Consider the following 12,714-nt stretch of genomic DNA (forward strand, 5'->3'; position numbering starts at 1 on the left):
TATCAGCAGTTACAGGAACGACAATGTTAACTCAAATTAGGAGACCAACTTTTCAATGATGGCGGTTTTCCATGCGGTTTTAAAACACCAGTTATCTCATCGTCTTATTCCTTATATCAGTCCAAAATAAAACAAAATAATCATCCATCATCCCAAACAGAATGTTCTAGAAACTCCAAGTTATTTATACATTTACAGCATTTACCAGACTTATCTAGATACAGAGCGACTTACATTATCTCATTTTTATACAAATGAGGGTTAAGGGCCTTGCTCAGGGGCCAACAGTGGCAGCTTGGTGGACCTGGAATCTAATTCACAACCTTCCGATTGGTAGCCCAACACCCTTATCTCTAGGCTACCGCATACCCACATTATCCGTGTGTAACTACAGTGTATTAAAAAATAAACACTTTTTTAAAATTCTAAGTTTATTTTCCATTCTTTCTCACACTCTGACCTTGAGAATGATGAAATGTGCACAAACTAATAAGACTGAAAACATTGTGTGCTGATGTTAACCTTTCAAACAGTCTAACATTTAACCGTTGTAAAAACACATTAATAAACTATGCTTAGAATTGGCATTGTCACAGACTGACGATATATTTTTGACAGAGCTGTCTCTCAGACTGGTATTCCAGAACATAAGCCACAGATGTAGCACAGAATTTGACTATTTAACTTATTGAATACAATCCCAAAGCCCAGATTTAAATAAAAGGTAAATATAAAGGTTGAAAGGAAACCATTAACAGTCCTCTTGGAAGAAGAACATAACAAATCGTACTCACAATCCTTCAACATAGGCATAGGATCAATGAGCAAGCACTTTAGATGAAATACTGGAAAGTGTATCAGGTTGGGGGTGCACATTATTTTGTAAATACATAACATTTCAGCAAACACACTAAAAGAGTATGCATTTTAACTTATAGAGCTCTAAATAAAATACATAATGGGGAAAGTATACAAAAAATGTCAATCAAGGCCAAATAAACCACACCCAAAAAACATTTGTGGAGTAAAAGGTGTCATTCTGAAAAGTATGTAATAAACAGCAATACAGTATACATATACAATATGTTTTATGAAGGATGACAAACTCTTTACCAAACATACAAACTCAAAGAAGCTCAACTTTACCAATTAAATTTAACTCTACGCAAAACGGGGCTTCAAAAATTTTTATTGACAATTGTTTCTTTAAAAATTCACCCATGATAACACCATACACACTTTATGCATTGTTCTGAGGAGTATATATATCCATGTGTTGTCACTTTTGAGCCATTTCTTTAGCCTTCGTAGGATGCTAAACATTCACAATTTTTTCAACTTTGTTCGTGTTCATGGTACTTTCTTCAACTTTCCTTGGTTCTGGTTCTGAGGACAGCTTTTCAGGTTCTATTTCAGGAATAATCAGGTTGTGTTTCACCTTCATCACCTCAGCCATGTTGAAACCTAACAAGACCTCAGCCTTGTTTCGCTTCAGTTGCTTCATACACCTGGAACGTTTGGAGCCAAACTGGCAGGCGACATCGGATTTGTTCAGTAGCAACCGGCTGCTCAGGGCAATGATCTCCTTCTTAAGCGGGTATGGCTGGATGTTAAAGTACTTGTTCACGAATTCCCTACGGGCCTCAAAGGGGCATAATTCCATCCCAGCAGGATCCAAAGCAAACTGCACGTTCGAATCATCCAGCACTTCAGCTGCAGGAGAAGGCAAACTAGTGGGCCTTTCTTTCTCTAACCTCTTTTTTCTTGATAGTCTGGCCTCTCTCTCCCTCTTATTAGCTTCTATGGCCTCCTTCACAGCCAGCTCCAACCTCAACTTGCTCTGCTTTTCTACAAATGTATCTTGAGATTGAAGGGCTGCAGGTGTTCCTTGGACTTGTCCTGCGACTGAAGCTGTAGTCTGTCTTGCTGGGAATGAGATTAAACCTTGGCTTATTCTGGGGCTAATGTTTAGTCCAGAATGTATCCTTTCTGCATCCTTAAGGGTTTTGGGCGCAGATCGACATCTGGATACATGGACATTGATAGCTTTGACCGTTGTTTTGCCTGTGTATACCCCACCACAGTATATGCACTTGTATGCTGGCATTTTAAGTATGGCATGAACGGTAGGCACAATAAAGTGCTTTTCTCTAAGGTGCATCTGATAGCACTCCATGTTCAGCAGCTTCTCAGAACAGAAGACGCACTCTAGGCTGTCTGGCTTAGGCACAGGCATCTTGCATACAGCCTGCGGCGTCATAGGGGTCATCTTCAAAAAGATCAGATCGAGAGAATTAGTAACTAGGGCCAAGTTAAGCTCTTTCTCTCCCATCATTTCTTTTGGGGCTGTGGTGTTAATGTCAAAATAGGGAAACAGAAGGTGGCCAGACTCGTCGGTGTAAAGACGATACTCTCGTCTCATGAAGTCACAGTTGGCCTTTTGGGTTGGATTGTGTTCGACCTGAATATGTGCAACCAGCTGTTTGATGGAATAGAACATCCCCGGACAAAACAAGCAGTTCAAACCATGAATCAGATGTTCAAAAATACCCTTTTCTGACAGCAAAACTTTACACATTAGGCATTTCACTGTCTTGTCAGGCATTTTCTTCAAAAAAGGTGCTCGTGCAGCTAAACCTAGCTTTGACTTCTTGGATGAGTCTTTATGGATCTCCACATGGGAGTCATATATATTGGATGGAAACAGCTCATTGCAAATGGGGCAGGTTACCCATTTCTTGGTCTGTTTGGAATCTTGGGAGTTTTGCTGATGTGTGCCATTGTTCTGTGACACTGGCAAAGGTGCTTTGCCTACTACTTGGACATTATTTCCCTGGACAGACAAAACTTGTAATGGTGCGAGGGTGTAGGTAGGCAGCCCATCAACTTTGTTGCCTGTGGGAATCAGATGACTCAGAAGGGACTGGGATGTAAGCATGGTACCTCTGGGCGTAGGCTGATTCAAGGGGAACCGTGGAGCAACAATCATCGGCTGTGGTGCAGGCCCCCTTAAAGTCGGGACGTTAAACTGTACCCCAGGCGGAAGCAGAACTTGACGAGGCGGAGGGTGATGAGGACCTGGGACTCCAACCCTGACTGGCTGTTGCCGTGGAATAACCGACTGAAGTGTCGGGGCAGGAGTCGTTCCTCCAACGTTAGGCAGCGTTGCAGTGACAGTTCTTGGAGCTTGAACATTCTGGATAGACAGTGGCTGGCCAGGATGCAACAAACCCTTTGCCTCAGCACTGGCAAGTTGCACCAGGGCTGAGGCTTGAATAGGAAGAATAGTTGTGTTAGGAGGAGGAAGTAATCTAGGTCCACCATTAGCCAAAACTGGCAAGACTGTGCCTGGAGCTTGTACAGGAGTTAGTAAAGGTTGGCTAGGTGGTCCTGTTATAACGGGACTAATTTGAATCTTTGGTGCTAGAGTGGGAGCCGGCTTTTTAGTGTCAGTTTCAAAAATAAGAGTGTTTATGTGCAAATCCAATTCCCTGTGCTTGTCAGAGGTCAGTATGTGATATAGCAAGTGCTCAGAGGTGTCTGCATTTGCACCACAAACTTTACAATAAAATTTCCTGTACATCTGTCCAAGGGCCTTCAATTCAGTGTCTGCTCTTTGTCCAGCAAAGCGATTCAACAGTGCGGTATAATGATTAATGAGAACATGCTTTCTCATGCTGTACAAGAGATCATCGCGAACAGGACATTTTCGGCACTGGAATATGTGACCACTTAATGCTTTGGCAGACAATGGTGTCACTATGTCAGATTCTGGCTTGTGGTTTTCGAAATGGAACAGTCTATAGTGCCTGGAGATGACTTTAGGGTGGCCGACAAACGGGCAGGAAGAGCAGGAAGAGAGACTGCAGGCTGACTGCTCATTATCATGGTAGCGATGAATATGAGCTTTGAATGAATATAAGGACCGTGTCGAAAATTTACATAATGAGCAGCACAGTCCTCGGGTGCGGTAGGTCCACTAAAGGAAAAGGGAAAAAAAAAAGTCACAAATATTACAATCATGGCCATAAACAGTCATAATATACTCAGATTTCTAAACTGAACAGGATACAAATACTTCCAAATATATACAGTGAAAAGTCTTAATCTAATTAGGACATTCTATAACAGCTACATCAAACAAGGAGGTAGTCTATAACTAAACATAAAGGACTCATCAATCTGGTGGTTAGTATTAATCTTTTGTCATACAACTAAGTACGGTTCTCAGGAGCTGTAACTGCATAGCTCTCTTCAACCATGCATAGCATATAGCCAACTCTTTGTAGACACCTGACCACCACACCTTTATTTCTGCCCCAAATCACCACCCGACACCCCTCCCACCAACCAAAAAAAGGCCCCTTGCTCTTGCCTAAGCTTACTAATGCTCTTAAAGCTGAATGAACACAAATCCCCGTAGCCACACTCCAAAGTTTAGTAGAGCAAAAGAGAATAAATCCAAAAACGGAATGTTTGGCAAACACATATGGGTGTGATGGTTAGGTGTCCAAATGCATTTGATCAGTATATGTTAAAGTACTAATTATTTTAAGAGTGCATAAAATCAGCAGTAAGCTGCAAGGCCAACTGCAAGGCTAGCCACAACACTCAAACTCTACTATTCCTGAGGTTTATTCGGTGACCTTGGTATTCTCGTTAAATAATGACAATATAATAAGTTCTGAATCGTATTTCTTTGTAATAATAATAATAATAATAATAATAATAATAATAATAATAATAATGTGTAGAATACTGAAAATTCCACCTCAGAAAGGTCCTGGGATTCAAACAGATAAACTTTCTTTCTCACCTAACAAATAGAAAAATAGCAAACAGACTCCTCCTTATCACACGACATGTAGATTTAAGGTAAAACCATAGCACGCTGTTCAGCCCATTCAGAGAAGTGTGTGCATAAGACATGGGTATGGGAAAATTCACTGCTGATACACACGTTTAATGCTTGCCAACTCAAAAAAATAACAGCAAATTTACGTGAACAATTTGTGGAAAAATTAGAATGCAGGGTATAAGCTAGTGAAAAAGCACACACACACACGCGCACACACACATACATATTTTAGTGACGTGTGGATTGCGGTTATATGTCTGGATGCTGAGGATAATCCGCGGGTCGGGTGGGTCGAGTAATAAAAAAAATTACACTTTGATTAATTTCGGGTGGGTAAATATTAACAACATACTCTAAATATGAACGTGGTTTAAATGCAGACAAGCAGTATTTGCATTATATATACACGAGTTATTTGAAAAGATGGGGCTAATAGCCGAAATCCAGTCATTGCTCAGTCTGAGCAAATGTCATTTGCGGTCGTGCGTTCGCCTGTTCTCGAAGTTGACAGAAACGGTAACATTCCAGCTAAAGTCTGAAAGGGAGTAAAGCCTTTGTTTATGCTATTAATAGAATGTAGCTTAATCTGGCCAAACAAGAACCTTTTGTTTCATTAATAAAAAAATAAAAAAAGAAAAGAAAAGAAAGAAAATGTTCATTTAAAAGCAGCATCCATTTAGCATATTATATTATGCACAGATTGCTTTAACTGCACCGAATTAGCTGTTTTAAAAACCATCTATTGACTATATCATCAAGCTGAAAACTTAGAATTAGAATAATTGTAATATGTCAATGGGTGCTGGTCGAATGCGGATATCGGTTGGGTGGCGGACGGATAATTTATTTAAATGTGTATATATTATATTTAAATGTGTATATATATAATATACACACACACACACACACGTCTATAAGAAAATTGCCAAGACCCTGAAACTGAGCCGCACACTATCAAATTGGTCTGCATGGCTGTCGTCCCAGAAGGAAACCTCTTCTAAAGATGATGTACAAGAAAGCCCACAAACAGTTTACTGAAGACAAGCAGACTAAGGACATGGATTACTGGAACCATGTCCTGTGGTCTGATGAGACCAAGATAAACTTGATAAATTTGGTTCAGATGGTGTCAAGCGTGTGTGGCGACAACCAGGTGAGGAGAATCAAAAGACAAGTGTGTCTTGCCTTCAGTCAAGCATTGTGGTGGGAGTGTCATGGTCTAGCGCTGCTAGAACAGTTCATTGAGGGAACCATGAATGCCAACATGTACTGTGACGTACTGAAGCAGAGCATGATCCCCTCCCTTCGGTGACTGGGCCGCAGGGCAGTATTCCAACATAACAACCCCAAACACACCTCCACTTAACAACCACTGCCTTGCCAAAGAAGCTGAGGGTAAAGGAGTGGCCTGTCTAAGCATGTCTCCAGACCTAAACCATATCGTGCATCTGTGGGGCATCCTTATACTGAAGGTGGAGGAGCGCAAGGTCTCTAACATCCACCAGCTCCGTGATGTTGTCATGGAGGAGTGGAAGAGGAATCCAGTGGCAACCTGTGACGCTATGGTGAACTCCATGCCCAAGAGGGTTAAGATGCTGTAAAAAAAAATACTGGTGGCCACACAAAAGATAGACTCTTTGGCACCAAATTTGGACATTTTCACTTAGGGGTTTTCTCGGTTTCATGGCCAGTGGTTGAGACATTAATGGCTGTGTGTTGAGTTATTTTGAGGGCACAGCAACTTGACACTGTTATACAAGCTGTACACTCACTACTTTACATTGTAGCACTGTGTCATTTCTTCTGTGTTGTCATATAGTTATAATAATAAAAATGTTATAATATCACAAGTTATAATAAAATATTTACAAAAATGTGAGGGGCGTACTTACTTCTGTGAGATACTGTACATACATACACATACGTGTGTGTGTGTGTGTGTGTGTGTGTATTCACCTTTTTCTTCCACTTTCCATTAAATCCGTCTGATAGATCAGTCCATTTAGTAGCACCAAAAATGCTATCTCCTGGATCAAACTCCTGAAGACCCTGAGTTAGAGAAAGGGGAATGATTTTTCTTTCAGTCAGTTATAAAAGACATGAAAATGAACTCTGAAAAGTAGAAGAGCCTAATGTTACTAGTGGAGACCATCTGCACATTTGTTTCCTTGCTGAAAACCAAAATAATTAGTGATCTTGTTACAATGCATTCATACAGGTTTACTACTGAAAACTGTGCCACATTCAAAGGTCTCCTGTGGGTTCTATAGATTCCTCTCTCTAAAATGTGCTAATAGTTGGCCTGCTACACGGAGTAGTTGATTGTGATTTGCTAGCTGGTGGCCACTTCCACAGGTACACTGGGAAGTGGTGTTAATACCTCTTGCAAGAAATCCTTAGTTTAACAATAAGGTGACAATTGAACTCCAGCCATTGCACATGGAATAGATCCCTGTGTTTGGTGATGGTGTGCTCAGCCACAGATCTATTATGTACAGCCAGCCGTTCAGAAGTGAAAAGCAGAATAGTGTTGAGCTCATGTTTTCACAGATGATGTCAAGATGTCTCTGAAACTCAACATTGCATGAAAATTGTCATGCCTAAAGGCTAATATGCCTTAAGGTTAATCTTTTACCTCAAAATACTAAATCTTGTTTTTAGAAAGAAACAGACTACAAACAAGCAGCATGTGGGTATTCTGGGCATTAAGTTTTAAGTCATCTCTACGTTCTATGAGTTGTGTTGGGTCATAGTAGAAACTTTGGTTCACTTTTAATCTGCTGTACTTTCGCTGCTGCTGTTGATCGTCTAAGTCTTTCAAGTGTGGTCTATTAATCCTATTCAACCTCTAAGGGCCAGAATTAGTCATTATATCAGTGTTTGTCACCCAGAAATTCGGTTCTTATTTATGCTGTTGTGTTGCTGCTAGCAGCTCATAACATAAGCTCCAGACGGAACAGAAGTGTGTACTCTTCTTTTTCTAAAAGTCTTGGCAGCTCAGCCTTGTTCACAATTCTCTTTCTGCTGCAATGCTGCTGCTAAGAAGCTCACTTTTTTCCTCTTCCTGAGCTCTCAGCAGCTGTGTTTGTAACCGCTTTCTCTCCCTGATGTGATAAGTAGCAGGGACAGTAATGACTAGTTGTTCAGCACTTTCAAAAACTGCAAGTTAAACTTCACAAAATTGTATTTATGCTTGAAGCTCTGTGCCCAAAGCATCAACTATGCTACACAAGTAAAGGACGATATAAAAGGAATAGCAATACACTCTAGCAATACACTCTACATTATTTATCAGACACCCTTATTCATGGTGACTTACATTTTATACACCTGAGCAATTGAGGATTAAGGGCCTTGCTCAGGGGCCAACATTGGTAGCTTGGTGGACCTGGGACTTGAACTCATGACCTTCCGATCAGTAGTCCAACATCTTAACCATTAGGCTACCACATCCCTCATACCCTCATTACCGCCACCAATGTATACACTATCATATATATTTTTGCATGTAACAAATTACCAGTAACAAATACAGTGTCAGAGCCCGGACGGAGGTGGATCGGAACAGACCCGTACGCAGGATAGCTTCAAATGAAAGGGGTTTAATACATGAGGAAGACAAACATAAACCACACTACACAGGGAACTAACATTATTATTAATGAAGCCGTGCTGCCTATGGCAACGCGGCTCACATATATACAGACAGGGACAATCACACACAATGGGGAACAGGTGTGATGACCGTGAGGAGCAGACGAAGACGGGGCAATCACGTGACACAAACAAACACAAACAAACACAAACGCACATGGCCATAAGTCTGCACGCTAGTGGCTATTGGGGGGAGCAAGGACCACGGCGAGGTAGGCGAGGGGAGCCAAGGCACACGGCGAGGCAGGTGGGGGGAGCAGGGCACACGACGAGGCAGGTGGGGGGAGCAGGGCACACGGCGGCGCAGCCAGAGAGGGCTGAGCGACGTCCACAGCCGAGCTGAAGGGCCGAGGCGACGTCCGCATCCGAGCTGAAGGGCTGAGCGAAGTCCACAGCCAAGCTGAAAGGCAGAGCGGCATCCCCCGACGAACCGCGGCCAAACCCACGCCTCGGCGAGCTGAGGAATAGGGCGGGAGGTCGGGAAAGAGCCCCCGCCTCGGGCCTGTAGCACCCCCCGCGGAAGTAGTGAAGCGACGTCCTCCTCGGACAAACCGGAAACGGAGCGGCGTCCTTCACCGGAGAGATGCGGGGCGATGCCGCAGGGACCCCACTAGCATGGTGACACCCTCAGCAAATGTAGTGAGGCGACGTCCTCCTCGGTTGACCCGGAAACGGTGCGGCGTCCCTCACCGGAGAAATGCGGAGCGATGTCACCGGAAGGACTGGCGGAACAGTCCAGGGGGGAGGGAAAAAAAAGGCCGGTCCGAGCTGGAAGCTATCCTGCTGGGTCTGCATGGTCTTTAGGCGGCTTCATTCTGTCAGAGCCCGGACGGAGGTGGATCGGAAAAGACCCGTACGCAGGATAGCTTCAAATGAAAGGGGTTTAATACATGAGGAAGACAGACATATCCACAATACACGGGGAACTGCCGAGACTAATTACAACACGTAACTATATTATTCTTAATGAACATATATACAGACAGGGACAATCACACACAATGGGGAACAGGTGTGATGACCGGGAGAAGCAGACGAAGACGGGGCAATCACGTGACACAAACAGACACAAACGCACATGGCCATAAGTCTGCGTGGATCCATGACAGATCTGCGCTGATCCCTGACATACGGTTAATAACCAGAAATATTATAAATTTATCTGATTGTTACATTTTTATTTCTGTCCAACAAAAGCACTAGAAAAAGGCCAACCCCTTTTATAGGACACCTACTCTATGTACGGACAGTCTCAAGGTGAAGCATGTTATTTGTTAATCAACATGGAAACAAGCACAAGAAAACATCCCAATAGTTCATAAAGGAAATCGTCCAGTCCAGTGAGAAAGAAAGTAGTACTCACCTGACACAAGCTTAGGCACTCTTCAAGGCCAAATTCACTCAAAATGTTTTTGACTTTCTTTCTTGTTCTTCGAATTTTCTCCACTCCTCGAACTGGAAACTGATACATGATTCCTCCCCTGAGACAGATGACAGAAAAGGACCTGGATGTAACGCTTGTTTTTATAAGAACAGGAGCATACAATAACACCACAGTGCCACACATTATTGATTAGACCTACAAGTCAACAAACCATGTTGGAAACAAACGGCATGACCTGTTTTACCAAAGCAAAGATGTGATGCCTTCACTTCCCAAAGAATTTCCATGCACTCTGCATAACTTAAACCGGCGCGTGAACATAAATAAAGACTAAAAGATAACATGACTAAAGCTAAGTCAAGTCAAGAAGCTTTTATTGTCATTTCAACCATATATAGCTGTTGTAGTACACAGTGAAATGAGACAACGTTTCTCCAGGTCCATGGTGTAAGTTAGTCCGAGATACATAAAGTGCGTCTGTGCAACCTGGTGCAATCAGTGCAGGACAAAAGACAAAAAAGTCAGAACCAGTGCAAACAAAAAAGCTAAATACTAAATGAAAATAAATCGTCTGGGGAAAAAAAAAACTAAACAAAAAACCCTGACCAAATGTGGAAAAAGGTGTTCAATTTGTTTGCTTTATTTCCTTGCATCGTTCAGGAAACGTATCTTTTATCTAGTTATGATTTAAGGTTAACGGGTCACCTTTCAGTGCACGCGCTACAGCTAGAGAGCAAAAGCTTCCTAAATTCTCCCCAAACTCTTCATCATCATCATACACCAGTTTAATTTATGCAAACTGTACGATGATCGAGTGGAAAACGGTTTGACAAATAGCCAGCAATGGTGTGCAGAAACATCACAACACTGCTATAAAAAAAATAATACTAATAATAATACTAATAATAATACCACCTCTTTTTTCCCCCCAGATGCGAAAACATACTGTTTAACTATCTAATTCGAATGCATTCAAACAGATAAGAGATGAAAATACGAATGCATAATGCTATACATTTCCACTTATAGTGTTTATTTATTTATTTACTTATTTAAGTGTGATTTTCTCCATAATAAAACAATAATAATGACAAGAGGTCATTAAAACTTCTTTTGACACGTGATTATATTAAATGCATTTTAAATCGCATTAAATTCTGTATTTGTGTATATATATATATATATATATATATATATATATATATATATAAATCATCATCATTTGGTGCATCTATATAAACATGTGCGTGTTTGTTAGGTGTGTGTTAGAGATACACAATATACTTTCAGTTTAGCACGAGCGCATTGCTCTAACTTCTGATCATTGCCCAGGTGCCACAGGGAGATATCTGATGTTCTCTGATTGTAATGCTTACCTTCTTGAACGCCACTGATTTTTTTTTTTTTTCCCCTTCAAAGGGAGTTTACCGCTTTTTTCCTAAAACGGTTACAAAGCAGATTTCCTACCAATCCAACGGTCCTGGTCAGTGTGCATGCACAGCGCCACGCTTACAATTAAAATGCTTTATTATTTTTTTTTCTAGCCGCAGCGACAAAAAATTGCGACGCAAACGCGTTCTGACGAATTATTCCTAAATGTAGCTTCGTTGTTCATGCACATAAAAAGAGAAAATGGCGCATTGAATGACAGGGAAGTGACGTCTGGTTCTAATTAGCATATTGCATTCCTGACCAATGAAATGTAAGTGTTTTAAAAGTCAAGAAAGTCACAATAAACAGCATAGGTAGTCCCTCAGGTGTATTCACACATCATGCACCTCAAGCCTATGTTCATCATGTGAAAATTAAGTTAATGGATTGAATCTTGAGGTCTAGATTAATTTATTTGGGATGCTGTAAGTGATAAGTGGGTGGGACTTAGTTTGTAAATACACAGCAAATACACTAGAGGGCGTCTGTGGGTTGTTGGTCGCTCAGCAACTGCAAAAAGTAGGAGGGACTTCTGATGGCTGAAGTCATATCACCCCATAAGTCATTGGCCAATAAAAGACGAGTGTTCATTACTATTCTGTTCTCTATCTGAGGTGGAAAAGATCAAATGTCTCCTAGCTATTCAGAATGTAGCAAATTGCAAAAGTCCACTAGTTATTGATTTGAAGTACTTAATTACGCACGACACATGTCAGGTTAGGTTATCAGCTAAAATTCTAAAATGCAAACGTTTTTCAGCATACTACGTAGCGAATTTATCCATGGCTCGAATAGTATGTAGCTACTAATAAAGAGCTATAGGTTACCGTCTGTATTTCTGCATACCATAAAAGTTTACAAATGTCGACCAGGCTATGGGACTGAAAATCGCCAAATCTTAAACACGCTCAAATACTCAAAGAAATCGTGCATTACGAAGTTCGCAATATTTACGATAAAAATTCACAGAAGGTAAAAACCAACGAGAACCTATATACCGATGTGTATATATGTTTTAGACTTTAGATGGCAAAAACAATTTATGATTTTATGATATCGTAAGCAATAATGTAAAATTTAAGAATTAAATCTTGCAAGAATTGCATCTTATACAGAGTAGCTATGTGGAAAAAAAGAACAGCCGAAAGTGCATTGTAAGAGTTAGGGTGCAAAAGATAAGTTGGCGAAAACATATAAGAAGTTGTAATGTTGAGTTGTTGTATCTGCAAAGTAGTTGAGGTAATATCATAGCCAGCTAACAAGGGACCTTATTAGCATTTTTGCCTCACCTGAAAAATATCAAACTTTCATCAATCAAACATTCAGGTAAAACCTGTTAGAACAGACAAGGATATTAAAGAAGTAATATTAATTATAAGTAATATTA

General features: G+C 41.0%; 1 protein-coding gene across 1 annotated transcript; it reads right to left on the minus strand.

Annotated features, from left to right (window-relative positions):
* Nucleotides 1-893: 893 nt before the first annotated feature.
* adnp2b (ADNP homeobox 2b) lies at nt 894-11,548 on the minus strand. The gene is made up of 4 exons (XM_027133869.2): nt 11,273-11,548; nt 9,876-9,993; nt 6,815-6,907; nt 894-3,979 (listed from the first exon to the last, which is right to left on the minus strand). The coding sequence occupies exons 2-4, from the start codon at nt 9,981-9,983 to the stop codon at nt 1,316-1,318; spliced, it is 2,865 nt and encodes a 954-aa protein (XP_026989670.2). The 5' UTR covers nt 9,984-9,993; nt 11,273-11,548; the 3' UTR covers nt 894-1,315.
* Between the last annotated feature and the right edge of the window lie 1,166 nt (nt 11,549-12,714).

The sequence above is a fragment of the Tachysurus fulvidraco genome, chromosome 7, assembly GCF_022655615.1.
Source record: "Tachysurus fulvidraco isolate hzauxx_2018 chromosome 7, HZAU_PFXX_2.0, whole genome shotgun sequence".
Classification (NCBI taxonomy): Eukaryota; Metazoa; Chordata; class Actinopteri; order Siluriformes; family Bagridae; genus Tachysurus; species Tachysurus fulvidraco.

What these genes read in the sequence shown, in the direction of transcription:
- adnp2b (XM_027133869.2), bottom strand. Translation starts at nt 9,983, where the DNA reads ATGTATCAGTTTCCAGTTCGAGGAGTGGAGAAAATTCGAAGAACAAGA. An exon ending in AGTGCCTAAGCTTGTGTCAG is followed by an intron (nt 6,908 to 9,875) that starts GTGAGTACTACT and finishes TCTCTAACTCAG; the next exon opens with GGTCTTCAGGAGTTTGATCC. An exon ending in ATGGAAAGTGGAAGAAAAAG is followed by an intron (nt 3,980 to 6,814) that starts GTGAATACACAC and finishes CTTTTCCTTTAG; the next exon opens with TGGACCTACCGCACCCGAGG.